Below are 13,132 nucleotides of genomic sequence, written 5' to 3'. Positions count from 1 at the left end.
CTTTATTACCTACCACATACACTTTACCTACTTTATTACCTACCACACACACACACTTTATTACCTACCACACACACTTTACCTACTTTATTACCTACCACACACATACACTTTATTACCTACCACATCTACTTTATTACCTACCACACTCACACACTTTATTACCTACAACATACACTTTACCTACTTTATTACCTACCACACTCACACACTTTATTACCTAAAACATACACTTTACCTACTTTATTACCTACCACACTCACACACTTTATTACCTACCACACACACACACTTTATTACCTACCACATACACTTTACCTACTTTATTACCTACCACACACACACACTTTATTACCTACCACACACACTTTACCTACTTTATTACCTACCACACACACTTTACCTACTTTATTACCTACCACACACACTTTACCTACTTTATTACCTACCACACACACTCATTACCCATGCACTCCAACTGAGCAGTATATCAGCGCAGCAGGAAGGAAACTGCTTCAGCCTCCTCTTCTAACAGGGAACAGCCAGGCAGGAAACGGCTACAGCCTCCACCTCCTAACAGGGAACAGCCAGACAGGCCCAGTGGACAGTAGAGCAGTGTTATGGTACTGTACAGTAGTCTAGCCCCCTGTCCTGGAGTGACCCAGCCTGCAGTGTGGGAGCAGCTGGAAGACAAAAGAACAGAGAGCAGTGTTCTGCCTGGGGGACGAACCGACAGACGGAAAGAGAAGACGGAGAGGCAAGCAGACAGATGGACGGAGACAGACGGACAGTGGCGATGGGGGGTGGTGGATAGTTACATATCGCAATATTATTTTGGATGATGTATCGATACTTTGAGTTGTAAAAATAATCAAAGTAAATGCGCCAAAACTCTGATATTTTCAACCTTTAGCTTCTCTATCTTCTTTTTAAATAAAGCCAGCATGTTTTCAGCACTTATTTCCATGACTGACCAAAACTAATTATATCATGTTATCTCTTGTCTCTCTGCAGCAGATGTATAGTGAGCAATATGTTTGGCACATTAAATGGCAGTATTGAATCTCAATACATGTAGAATTGTGTGCTTGCTTCAGCTGTCCAAAAGTATTTTTAAGGTTGTGTATGAAGTTTTGGGGTTTAGATTATTACGGGTTGAGAAACTGAGTCGAACATGAAGGCACATGCCGACACTACAAATGCCATAACGTACATAACTTGACCAACATGTATAACTCTATTGTATAACATACCACATGTACTAATCACACAAATACAGAAACCCAATACCTGCACATGAATCCAGCCTCAGTGTGTTGATGCCTGTTAAACTGCCTCTGAACCTGGCCTAACTGGCAATCAATCCAAAAACCCTGCTAGTGTTATCTCTACTGCTAATGCTCCTACTGCTAATGGAACCACAGCTCATATGAACCTTGCTGTCCATTTATTTCAATGTAGCTTGGCTGAGTGTTACACTGTAGTGTACCCTCTAAACTGGGTTGTGACTAGTTCGTTAGGCAACAAACAGAATAAAAGATTTGAAACACCCAGGGACTACCTGGACTTGTCCAATAAGATTTTAGTTTTCTGCTGTAATACGTCTTGAAATGTTTTCCCTCTGTGTACAGTCATGGCCAAAAGTTTTGAATTACATAAATATTAATTTTCACAAAGTTTGCTGCCTCAGTTTGTATGATGGCAATTTGCATATACTCCAGAATGTTATGAAGAGTGATCAGATGAATTGCAATTAATTGCAATGTCCCTCTTTGCCATGCAAATGAACTGAATCCCCAAAATCCATTTCCACTGCATTTCAGTCCTGCCACAAAAGGACCAGCTGACATGTCAGTGATTCTCTCGTTAACACAGGTGTGAGTGTTGAGGACAAGGCTGGAGATCACTCTGTCAAATCAAATGTATTTCTAAAGCCCTTCTTATATCAGCTGATGTCACAGAGTGCTGTACAGAAACCCAGCCTAAAACCCTAAACCACAAGCAATGCAGGCGTAGAAGCACAGTGGCTAGGAAAAACTCCCTAGGAAGAAACGTAGAGAGGAGCCAGGCTATGAGGGGAGGCCAGTCCTCTTCTGGCTGTGCCGGGTGGAGATTATAATGGAACATGGCCAAGATGTTCAAATGTTCATAAATGAACAGCATGGTCAAATAATAATAATCACAGTGGTTGTCGAGGGTGCAACAGGTCAGCACCTCAGGAGTAAATGTCAGTTGTCTTGTCATAGCCGATCATTCAGAGTATCTCTACCGCTCCTGCTGTCTCTAGAGAGTTGAAAACAGCAGGTCTGGGAAAGGTAACACGTCCGGTGAACAGGTCAGGGTTCCATAGCTGCAGGCAGAACAGTTGAAACTGGAGCAGCAGCACGGCCAGGTGGACTGGGGACAGCAAGGAGTCATCATGCCAGGTAGTCCCGAGGCATGGTCCTAGGGCTCAGGTCCTCTGAGAGAGAAAGAAAGAATTAGAGAGAGCGTACTTAAATTCACACAGGACACCGGATAAGACAGGAGAAATGCTCCAGATATAACATACTGACCCTAGCCCCCCGACACAAACTACTGCAGCATAAATACTGGAGGCTGAGACAGGAGGGGTCGGGAGACACTGTGGCCCCATCTGACGATACTCTCGGACAGGGCCAAACAGGCAGGATATAACCCCACCCACTTTGCCAAAGCACAGCCCCCACACCACTAGAGGGATATCTTCAACCACCAATTTACCATCCTGAGACGAGGCCGAGTATAGCCCACAACCCAGACAGGAAGATCACGTCAATGACTCAACCCACTCAAGTGACACACCCCTCCTAGGGACGGCATGGAAGAGCACCAGTAAGCCAGTGACTCAGCCCCTGTAATAGGGTTAGAGGCAGAGAATCCCAGTGGAGAGAGGGGAACTGGCCAGGCAGAGACAATTCATGTGTAGGGTTGCTTCTCAGCCAAGTGAGTGGGCTCACTCACAATTTTGCATAAGAACACAGCCATGAATAAAGAATGGTACCAACACATCCTCTGAGAGCAAATTCTCCAAACCATCCAGGAACAGTTTGGTGACAAACAATGCCTTTTCCAGCATGATGGAGCACCTTGCCATAAGGCAAAAGTGATAACTAAGTGGCTGGGGGAACAAAACATCGATATTTCGGTCCATGGCCAGGAAACTCCTCAGACCTTAATCCCATTGAGAACTTGTGGTCAATCCTCAAGAGGCGGATGGACAAACAAATTCTGACAAACTCCAAGCATTGATTAAACAAGAATGGGCTGCCATTTAATTTTTTATTTGTAATAAATTAGCGGCAATTTCTAAACTTGTTTTTGCTTCATCATTATGGGGTATTGTGTGTAGATGTGGCCCAGAAGTTAATTGACAGCATGCCAGGGTGGATTGCAGAGGTCTTGAAAATGAAGGGTCAACACTGCAAATATAGACTCTGCATCAACTTAATGTAATTGTCAATACAAGCCTTTGACACTTATGAAATGCTTGTAATTATACTTTAGTATTCCATAGTAACATCTGACAAAAATATCTAGACACTGAAGCAGCAAACTTTGTGGAAATTAATATTTGTGTCATTCTCAAAACCTTTGGCCACTACTGTACACTAACACAGTAATAAAGAATAAAACAAATTAAAGCGGAAGCTTTTTGCAAAATCATTTAGTGTGCGGACCCTTTACATTTTCTGCATATTTAAACTTTGTCCCTCGTGCAGACAGCCCTGATTAGCGCCCTCATGACACCCCTGTTCTGTGTTCCTGTTTACCCGGCAGGGTAAAGCGTACCGGGACAAGCAGCTGATCTACCTAAAGGACCACCTGGACCGGTACTACCGCAGCCGCGACAGGAAGTGGATCGTGCTCTTCCCGGAGGGCGGCTTCCTGCGCAAGCGACGGGAAACCAGCCAGGCGTTTGCCAAGAAGAACTCACTACCGCCCCTGACGCACGTGACGCTGCCGCGGCTAGGCGCCACCCAGGTGATCCTGAAGACCCTAGGACCGCAGCAGGAGAACGGCAGCCTGGGGAAGGAGGCTAGCACAATGCACCCCAGCCAGTCAGGTGGGTAACCAACACACACACACACAAAGGGCAGGGAGGGGGAGCTAATGGATCACACACACCATGTACATACATAAACTCTCTTTTACTATTGTCACTTCTCTCACACACATTGACACACACACATTGAGACACACGTTAACACAGTCAAGAAAGAAGCTCCCTACACACACACACACACACGCTCTTCCGTTTCACCTTACCCTGCATCCAAATTCCTAGTCACCTGAGGTCTGAGAGGACTCTGACACCCCCCCCCCCCCCCTTCTCTCTAATCCTGTCAGACTATCGAGAACGGGTACAGACAGAACCATCTGTTCACCTATTATAGTCATCTAGGATCAGGTCAGCCTCCAGGGCTCACCAAGCAAAGGTCTCCTGTGTTTGAAACAGGCTTTGTGTCAATTTAAATTATTAAGCGATTATAATTTTAACATAAACAGCTTCTCATTTTCAGTTTATTGAGAATTCATTGAACATTGGTGCCTTTTTTTCAATGATTGAATTGGAAGTTCAGTTGACCTCCTGAATTAACTGACTTCCATTCGAATCGACCCTACCCTGGTTTAAAGGGTATTTTACCTGATTCCAGATAGTCACCGATTCCTGGAAAAGATGTTGTTAGGACGCATCACCATCCGTTGAGACACACGTTAACACAGTTAAGAAAGAAGCTCCCTACACACACACACACACACACACACACGCTCTTCTTCTTGCTCTTTGACTCTCCCGGTCAGTTATCAACCATGCCTGTGGTTCCCAGAGTATAACACGCCCTAGTTCTATACTTTCCAAATGGGGGGGAGAGAAGGAGATTGTGGGTATTGAAGTAGTAATCAGACATGCGATTTTGGCATGAGACTCAACAATTTATCGTAAGCTTTTGATTCCATCCAAAAAAGTGGATTAATAAAAACATGTTTTGAGTAGGCCTAGTTTTCAAGTAAAATAACTCTTTCAAAATACCTCCCTGGGGCAAATCTTGTCACACTGTCAGTAAACTACACATCCAACTCCCAAAACTAATTTATTTCACTGGTAGCCTCTTTGATAAATATTGACAGTTATTCTTTCAAACTACCATACTGTTCCTGTAAATATTGTCACTCTTCCTATACATAGAATGTGTGGTGCAGATCTTGATCAAATGGGAGTTTTGTATTGAGCTTGCTGCCTGTTGACGGAATACTCGCATCAAATCATCACTTCTCTGTTGTAGTGCCCTCTGAGAATACTGTTTTAAATGGGAGGGCGTGGGCTGTATGGATGGGGGTGACGAAACACAGACAGTGTCACACATGAAGGAGACAGAAATTGCAACTGAGGTTCCCTGGACCCCCAGCGACAGTTATCGGTAGAGTAATTTCTCTTTCTGGGGACCAGGCCTAAATACACTGATTGTGTGGGAGGATGTCTCCGCAATTAAGAAAATGCTCTGAAAATGACATGTTTATTTTACCCCCCCCTCACCCAGGCTGCATACACCCATACACACAGGCGTGAGCACAAACACACATACACACGCATACACACACAGGCGCACACAAACACGAGGCTTGGGCTGTATCCAGATTGTCATACCTTCATACCGACCTTGTGCCATACTGGGATATTCGGTAATACCGGCAGTGAACACAAGGGGCTGTTTTTAAATGCCACTGATACTCTGCAATCCGAAGGTTAGCAATGCTAACAAGTACATGTAAAATCCCATAGAGAACGCTAACTAAATGGAAGAAGCTAACCACTTAGCTAGATGGCTAACTAGCTACTAAATTAGCAAATCGAATGCACAACTGCAGAGCATTTAGCACATTTTAGACAGTTAACTTAATAGTTAGATCAGGGGTGTCAAAGTCAAATGGACGGAGGGCCAAATAAAAAAATCAGCTACAAGACGAGGGCCGGACTGTTCGAATGTTCATTGAAAAAATTTTAAATGACGCATATAGTCTAGTGAACCTAATTGAACCTACTGAAAACCTAACAAATATATTACAATATGATCAGATAAATAAAGCAATATTTTCTTATGGCTCTGTCAGTAATCTTTAATTTTCAACAGACACAAAAGACAAATTTCCTTTATATAAATATCCCCATAACATGAACATTAAATGAAAGAAACCGGTATTCAAGGCACCATCAGTAGACTATATTTTCTATTTTAGCAAAAGTGGGCTAAATTTACTTCAAAGAAAAAACAATAATAGCAATTTTCTATCATCCACTCAACTGAAATATTTTTAAAATATAATTGGATTGAAATACAAAAAAATAAAGTGCAAAAATCTATTAATCAAAAACAACACTTTGTTTAAGGAGAAGTAACATGCAGTGAAAACAAATATTAAATTTTAACTTTTAAACTTGAACTGAGTAAAAACTCTAAATATGTGATTGCACAGTAATGTTCACTTGTTTGAGGTTGAGGGTGATACTTGGTGGTGTCCCATCTTTTCCACAAGTTCATCAATGTTCGGGGTAAGGCTCTGAGCTGAAGAAATCCTCAGAATTGAGTGGAGGTGTTCAGCAGTAAGTCGACTTCTGTGTGATGTTTTGTTCAGGTTCATCAAAGAAAACAGTTGTTCACACAGGTATGTGCTGCCAAACATAGACAACGTTTGAGCAGCCTGGATGCGCAGCTGGGGCATTGTGCCGGGGAGGAAACGGGCGAACTCCGCAGCACCCACTGCCGCATATTTTGCCCTCAGTGCATCATTGCATTGGAGGTCAATCAACTCCATTTGGAGGTTTGGTGGTGAGCTTTCCACGTCAACAGCAAATGGGTTACCGAGCAGTTCCAACCTGCTTTTTTGTGCTTCAAAGTCAGCAAATCGGCGTCGAAAGTCAGCGGCAAGCATACCTATTTTATCAGCCAACTGTGTGCTCGGGAACGCACTGGTAGAGAGCTTCTCTTTCATGGTCTGGCAGCTGGGAAAGTGGCTCAAATTTTCTTTCCGCATCTGCGTCTCCCACAGAGTCAGTTTGGTTTTAAATGCCTTCACTGTACTGTACATATCAGAGATGACACGATCCCGACCCTGCAGCTGCAAGTTTATTGCATTCAGATGACTCGTAATGTCACACAGAAAAGCCATTTCACACAGAAACATTTCGTCTCGGAGTTGTGTTGTGTCTTTCCCTTTGCTGTCCAAGAACAGACAAATCTCCTCACGAAGCTCGAAACATCTTTGAAGCACCTTTCCCTGGCTTAGCCATCGCACCTCTGTGTGATAAGGCAAATCACCATGCTCCGTTTCTAACTCCGTCAGAAATGCCTTGAACTGGCGGTGATTCAAACCTTTGGCTCTGATAAAGTTAACTGTGCGCGTGATGATGCTCATTACATGCTCCATTTTCAAGGCTTTACCGCACAACGCTTCCTGGTGTATGATACAATGATAAGCTGTCAGCTCACCTGTCGCGTTTTCCTCTTGCATCTTTTCCCGTATCTTCGCCACCAGTCCGCTCCTGTGTCCACACATCGCAGGTGCTCCGTCGGTTGTCAAACCCACGAGTTTTTCCCAAGGCAGCTCCATCTCATTTACACATCTTGACACCTCTTCATACAAATCATGCCCCGTAGTTGTGCCATGCATAGGACGTAAAGCCAAAAACTCCTCTGTCACGCTTAGGTTGGAGTCCACTCCGCGGATGAAAATTGACAACTGGGCAATGTCAGAAATGTCGGTGCTCTCATCCACAGCCAAGGAATATGCAATAAAATCTTTTCCCTTTTTCACAAGCTGCTCTTTTAGATTGATGGACAACTGGTCTACTCTCTCGGCAATGGTGTTTCTGCTCAGACTCACATTTAAAAAGAGTTGCCTTTTTTCTGGGCAAACTTCGTCACAAACTTTAATCATGCAGTTTTTGATGAAATCCCCCTCCGTAAATGGCCGGGCTGATTTAGCGATCTCTTCTGCCAAAATAAAACTGGCCTTGACAGTTGCGTCCGCGTGTGTGTCCGCGTGTTTCGTTTCATAATGTCGTCTCAGATTATACTCTTTCAGTACCGCCACACTTTCTCCACACAGAAGACACACAGGTTTTCCAGCTACCTTCGTGAACATATACTCCGACTCCCACCTTGTTTGAAACCCCCGGTTCTCAGTATCCACCTTCCGTTTTGCCATTTTTGATGGGTATCTGAAAGTTAATTTTACTGTGATGCTGACGACTGCTGTGCCAATAAATATTGAAATGAAGCAGCCTACTGCTCGGTGCGTCACCTTTGCATTGTGGGAAATGTAGTATTGGTGCGTGTAAAAGATCTGCGGGCTGCCGGCTTGCGGGCCGGTTCTAATAATAAATCAAGATCATCCCAGGGGCCGTAAAAAACCTTCTTGCGGGCCGGATGTGGCCCGCGGGCCTTGACTCTGACATATGTGAGTTAGATGATATCTAGCTGGAGAACATTTAGTTGTGAATTCCATACTGTAATTAGATCACCTGGTGTATTCTGTACAATAGTGAGTGACTCACAAGGCTCCGGTTTCTCTTCTTTGTGTGCTTGTAAACAAACACCACGTGTTCTCTCTTCACTAAACACATACAAGAACACACACATACATTTAATAGTGCCAGACATGCACACAAACATATAAAGTGGGCATTGCTGTTCTGATTTCAGTTGTCCTTGATGTCGTTTGTTTGTTTGTTTTTGTTGCATTGTTTGCTGTTTTCTTGTCTTTTCCTTTTTTCTCTTGGTTGTTGGTGCATTGGGGGGTTCTTGGGGGTGGGGAATGGAATTAATTTTATTTTTTATTTTTCTGGGGGAGGGGTCTCGAATGGTTGAGGGACAGCTGTGGAGGCATCTTGGAGGGTTCGGGATTCACAAGATTGTGATCATGAAAAAGGAAACTGACATATTTCATATCACTATCATGCACACGCACCCTCACACATAAGGATGGCTCTGTTGCGGAAAGACTGATACATGTTTGATAGTGTCTTGATGCTGTATTGTTTGTCCTTCGTGTTCTAATACATTTATGTTACCCCTTCCTTGTGTTTTTTGTAATAAATAATTATAAAAAAGCAACAAAAAAACACCATGTGACTGGGGACTGCCATAACCTTCATGATAGGTGAAATGAAGATAGCAATGTTCTTTATTGCACAAGTTGACTGCAGGTATTTAAGTACAGTAGCTACAAATATTAAAATACTTAAAGGAAATAGTGTTAATGGTATTGATAAACCATCCCGTGGCTTTTTCCAAATACCCCGGTATACCACCCAAGCCTAACAAACACCATCACTGAAGCACACACACACACACACACACAGACACACACACACACACACACACACACACACACACAAGAATCCCCCGTCACACAAACAGGCATACGCACGCACATTGGAATTCCCTGGCTTAAGATCAAAACCCAAAATGCATTTCTAGTAATTGTAAAGTAGTTTTGGGGCCAGCAGTATTGAGTGCACGTGGCTAAGGGGTCTGGCCACCATGGGGGTTGCTAATGCAGCTAACTCCAGTGGCCTGCAATAAGAGACTCATCACTTACAGTTGAGCTATCAAATACATCCTGGTCTATTGCATGGAAGACATGCTTCTTAGGTAAAACAAAAATTCCAATAAAGAATCATGTCATTTAATAGTTGGAAAAAGTGATGATTTTTATTTATTTACCTTTATTTAACTAGGCAAGTCAGTTAAGAACAAATTCTTATTTTCAATGACGGCCTAGGAACAGGTGGTTAACTGCTTGTTCAGGGGCAGAACGACAGATTTGTACCTTGTCAGCTCGGGGATTTGAACTTGCGACCTTCCGGTTACTAGTCCAACGCTCTAAACACTAGGCTACCCTGCCACCCCAATGATGATGGAGGATGCTAAGGGCTTGATGATTAAAGCCTGATTTATACCCTATACAGTATATGCAACCAAGAACTACAATTAGCTACACAACGTGGCCATTCTGCATCGTTGCATTGTGCAGCCCCGCAACAACAGAGTAGATTGTGCTGATTTGTTAGTGCACCATAGTTTTAAAACTCTGCATAGTGCTAAAACAATGGCGTCGTTTCTGAATTCCGTCATCTTTATGTACCTTTGCCATTATAAACTTGACGCAAATACGCAGGATCGCCATTTTGTGTTGCGTCCGTACAATGTAAATTGGAGGGGGAGGGGTAAATGTCCATTGGGGGTGGGGGCAGGATAAATGTCCATGGGGAACGGTCCCAGTTGGAGGTCTGTGCATGGCCCTGGTGCTGAATATGAACTTGTACATAAACTTACTCATAAAAACAGCAGCTCTTTGTTGTATTCATTGAGACTCTCTCTCATCATAGTTTTAACACTGAGGGTACAAAACATTAGGAACACCTGCTCTTTCCATGACCGACTGATCAGGAGAAAGCTGTAATTCCTTATTGATGTCACTTGTTAAATCCACTTCAATTGGTGTAGCTGAAGGGGAGGAGAGAGGTAAAATAATGATTGTAAACCTTGAGACAACTGAGTGTGAATGGGCAAGACAAAGATTTAAGTGCTTTTGACCGGGTATGGTAGTAGGTGCCAGGCGCACCGGTTTTATTTTGGCAAGAACTGCAACTCTCTGGGTTTTTTTTATGCTCAACATTTTCCTGTGCATATCAAGAATGGTCCACCACCCAAAGGACATCAACATGGGCCAGCATCCCTGTGCAACGCGTTCGACCTCTTGCAGAGGCCATGACCTGTTCAGAGTGCAAAACGGTGGTGCAACTCAATATTAGGAAAGTGTTCCTAATGTTTTGTACACTGTCAGTGGAGGCTCCTCAGAGGAGGAAGTGGAGGTTATCCTTTTTAGATAAAACTATACTAAATACAGTGCTTTAGGTAAGTATGCGGATCCCTTGACTTTTTCCACATTTTGTTCGGTCTTATTCGTTTTGTCTAATTTTAAAATTGATTAAATTATTTTTTTCTTCATCAATCTACACACAATGACAAAGCAAAAACAGGTTTTTAGACATTTTTCCTAATTTATAAAAAATTATATTCAGACCCTTTACTCAGTACTTTATTGAAGCATCTTTGGCAGCGATTAAAGCCTCAAGTCTTGAGTATGACGCTACAAGCTTGGCACACCTGTTTTGGGGGAGTTTCTCCCATTCTTCTCTGCAGATCCTCTCAAGCTCTGTCAGGTTGGATGGGGAGCTTCTCTGCACAGCTATTTTCAGGTCTCTCCAGAGATGTTCGATCGGGTTCAAGTTCGGGGTCTGGCTGGGCCACTCGACGGCATTCAGAGACTTGTCCCGAAGCCACTCCTGCATTGTCTTGGCTGTGTGCTTAGGGTCGTTGTCCTGTTGGAAGGTGAATCTCAGGGCCCCGATCTGAGGCCCTGAGCACTCTGGAGCAGGTCTGTTTAACAGTCTGATGTCCTTGATAGAAGCTCTTTTTCAGTCTCTCGTCCCCAGCTTTGATGCACCTGTACTGACCTCACCTTCTGGATGGAAGTGGGGTGAACAGGCAGTGGCTTGGGTGGTTATTGTCCTTGATTATCTGTTTTGCCTTCCTGTGACATCGGGTGCTGTAGGTGTCCTGGAGGGCAGATAGTTTGCCCCCGGTGATGTGTTGTGCAGACTACACCACCTTCTGGAGAGCCCTGCGGTTGTGGGAGGTGTAGTTGCCATACAGGCGGTGATACAGCCTGACAGGATGCTCTCATTTGTGTACCTGTAAAAGTTAGTGAGGGTTTTTGGTGACAAGCCACATTTTGTTCAGCCTCCTGAGGTTGAAGAGGCGCTGTTGTGTCTTCTTCACCACACTGTATCCATGGACCATTTCATTTTGTCGGTGATATGTACACTGAGGAACTTAAAACTTTCCACCTTATCTCCGCTGCTGTCCCGTCGATGTGGATAGGGGGGTGCTCTCTGCTGTTTCCTCAGTCCACAATCATCTATTTTTTTTTGCTGACATTGAGTGAGATGTTATTTTCCTGACACCACACTCCAAGGGCCCTCACCAGCTCCCTGTAGGCCATCTCGTCATTGTTGGTAATCAAGCCTACCGCTGTAGTGTCGTCTGAAAACTTGATGAATGAGTTCGAGGCGTGCATGGCCACAAAGTCGTGGGTGAACAGGGAGTACAGGAAGGGCTGAGGACGCACCCTTGTGGGTCCCCAGTGTTGAGGATCAGCAGAGTGGAGATGTTTCCTCCCATCACCATCTGGGGTCGACCCGTCAGGAAGTCCAGGACCCAGTTGCACAGGGCGGGTTCGAGACCCAGGGCTTAATGATGAGTTTGGAGGGTACAAAGGGGTTGAATGCTGAGCTGTAGTCAATGAGAAGCATTCTTACATAGGTATTCCAGATGGGATAGGGCAGTGTGATGGAGATTGCATCGTCTGTGGACCTATTAGGGCGGTAAGCAAATTGAAGTGGGTCTAAGATGTAAGGTAGAGGTCAAATGATCCTTGACTAGTCTCTCACTTCATGATGACAGAAGTGAGTGCTACAGGGCGATCGTCATTTAGTTCAGTTACCATAGCTTTCTTGGGAACAGGAACAATGGTGGCCATCTTGAAGCATGTTGGGACAGCAGACTGGGATAGGGATTGATTGAATATGTCCGTAAACACAACAGCCAGCTGGTCTGCGCATGCTCTGAGGACGCGGCTAGGGATGGCGTCTGGGCTGGCAGCCTTGCGAAGGTTAACACGTTTTAAATGGAGTAATCACGTCGGCCATGGAGAAGGAGAGCCCACAGTCATTTGTAGCGGGCCGCGTCAGTGTCACTGTATTGTCCTCAAAGCGCGCAAAGAAGTTGTTTAATTTGTCTGGAAGCAAGACGTCATTGTCTGCGACGGGGCTGTTTTTGTTTTTGTAATCCGTTATTGTCTGTAGACCCAGCCACATTCGTCTCATGAGCGGTTGAATTGTGACTCCACTTTGTCTCTATACTGACACTTTGCTTGTTTGATTGCCTTATGGAGGGAATAACTACACTGTTTGTATTCGGCCATGTTTCCAGTTGCCTTGCCGTGATTAAATGCGATGGTACGTGCTTTCAGTTTTGCATGAATG

General features: G+C 44.2%; 1 protein-coding gene across 2 annotated transcripts in view; it reads left to right on the top strand.

Annotated features, from left to right (window-relative positions):
* LOC139414984 (lysophosphatidylglycerol acyltransferase 1) overlaps positions 1–13,132 on the top strand; it is a 75,189-nt gene that overhangs the window by 41,031 nt on the left and 21,026 nt on the right. For both annotated transcript variants that reach the window (XM_071162670.1, XM_071162668.1), the window contains exon 5: positions 3,799–4,084. In XM_071162670.1, coding sequence (XP_071018771.1) covers positions 3,799–4,084 — 286 coding nt within the window. The remainder of the gene's footprint in view (positions 1–3,798; positions 4,085–13,132) is intronic.

This window comes from Oncorhynchus clarkii, chromosome 8 (genome assembly GCF_045791955.1).
Source record: "Oncorhynchus clarkii lewisi isolate Uvic-CL-2024 chromosome 8, UVic_Ocla_1.0, whole genome shotgun sequence".
Lineage (NCBI taxonomy): Eukaryota > Metazoa > Chordata > Actinopteri > Salmoniformes > Salmonidae > Oncorhynchus > Oncorhynchus clarkii.
Note: the sequence above shows the minus strand (reverse complement) of the source record. Positions and strands in the feature narration are given on the sequence as shown.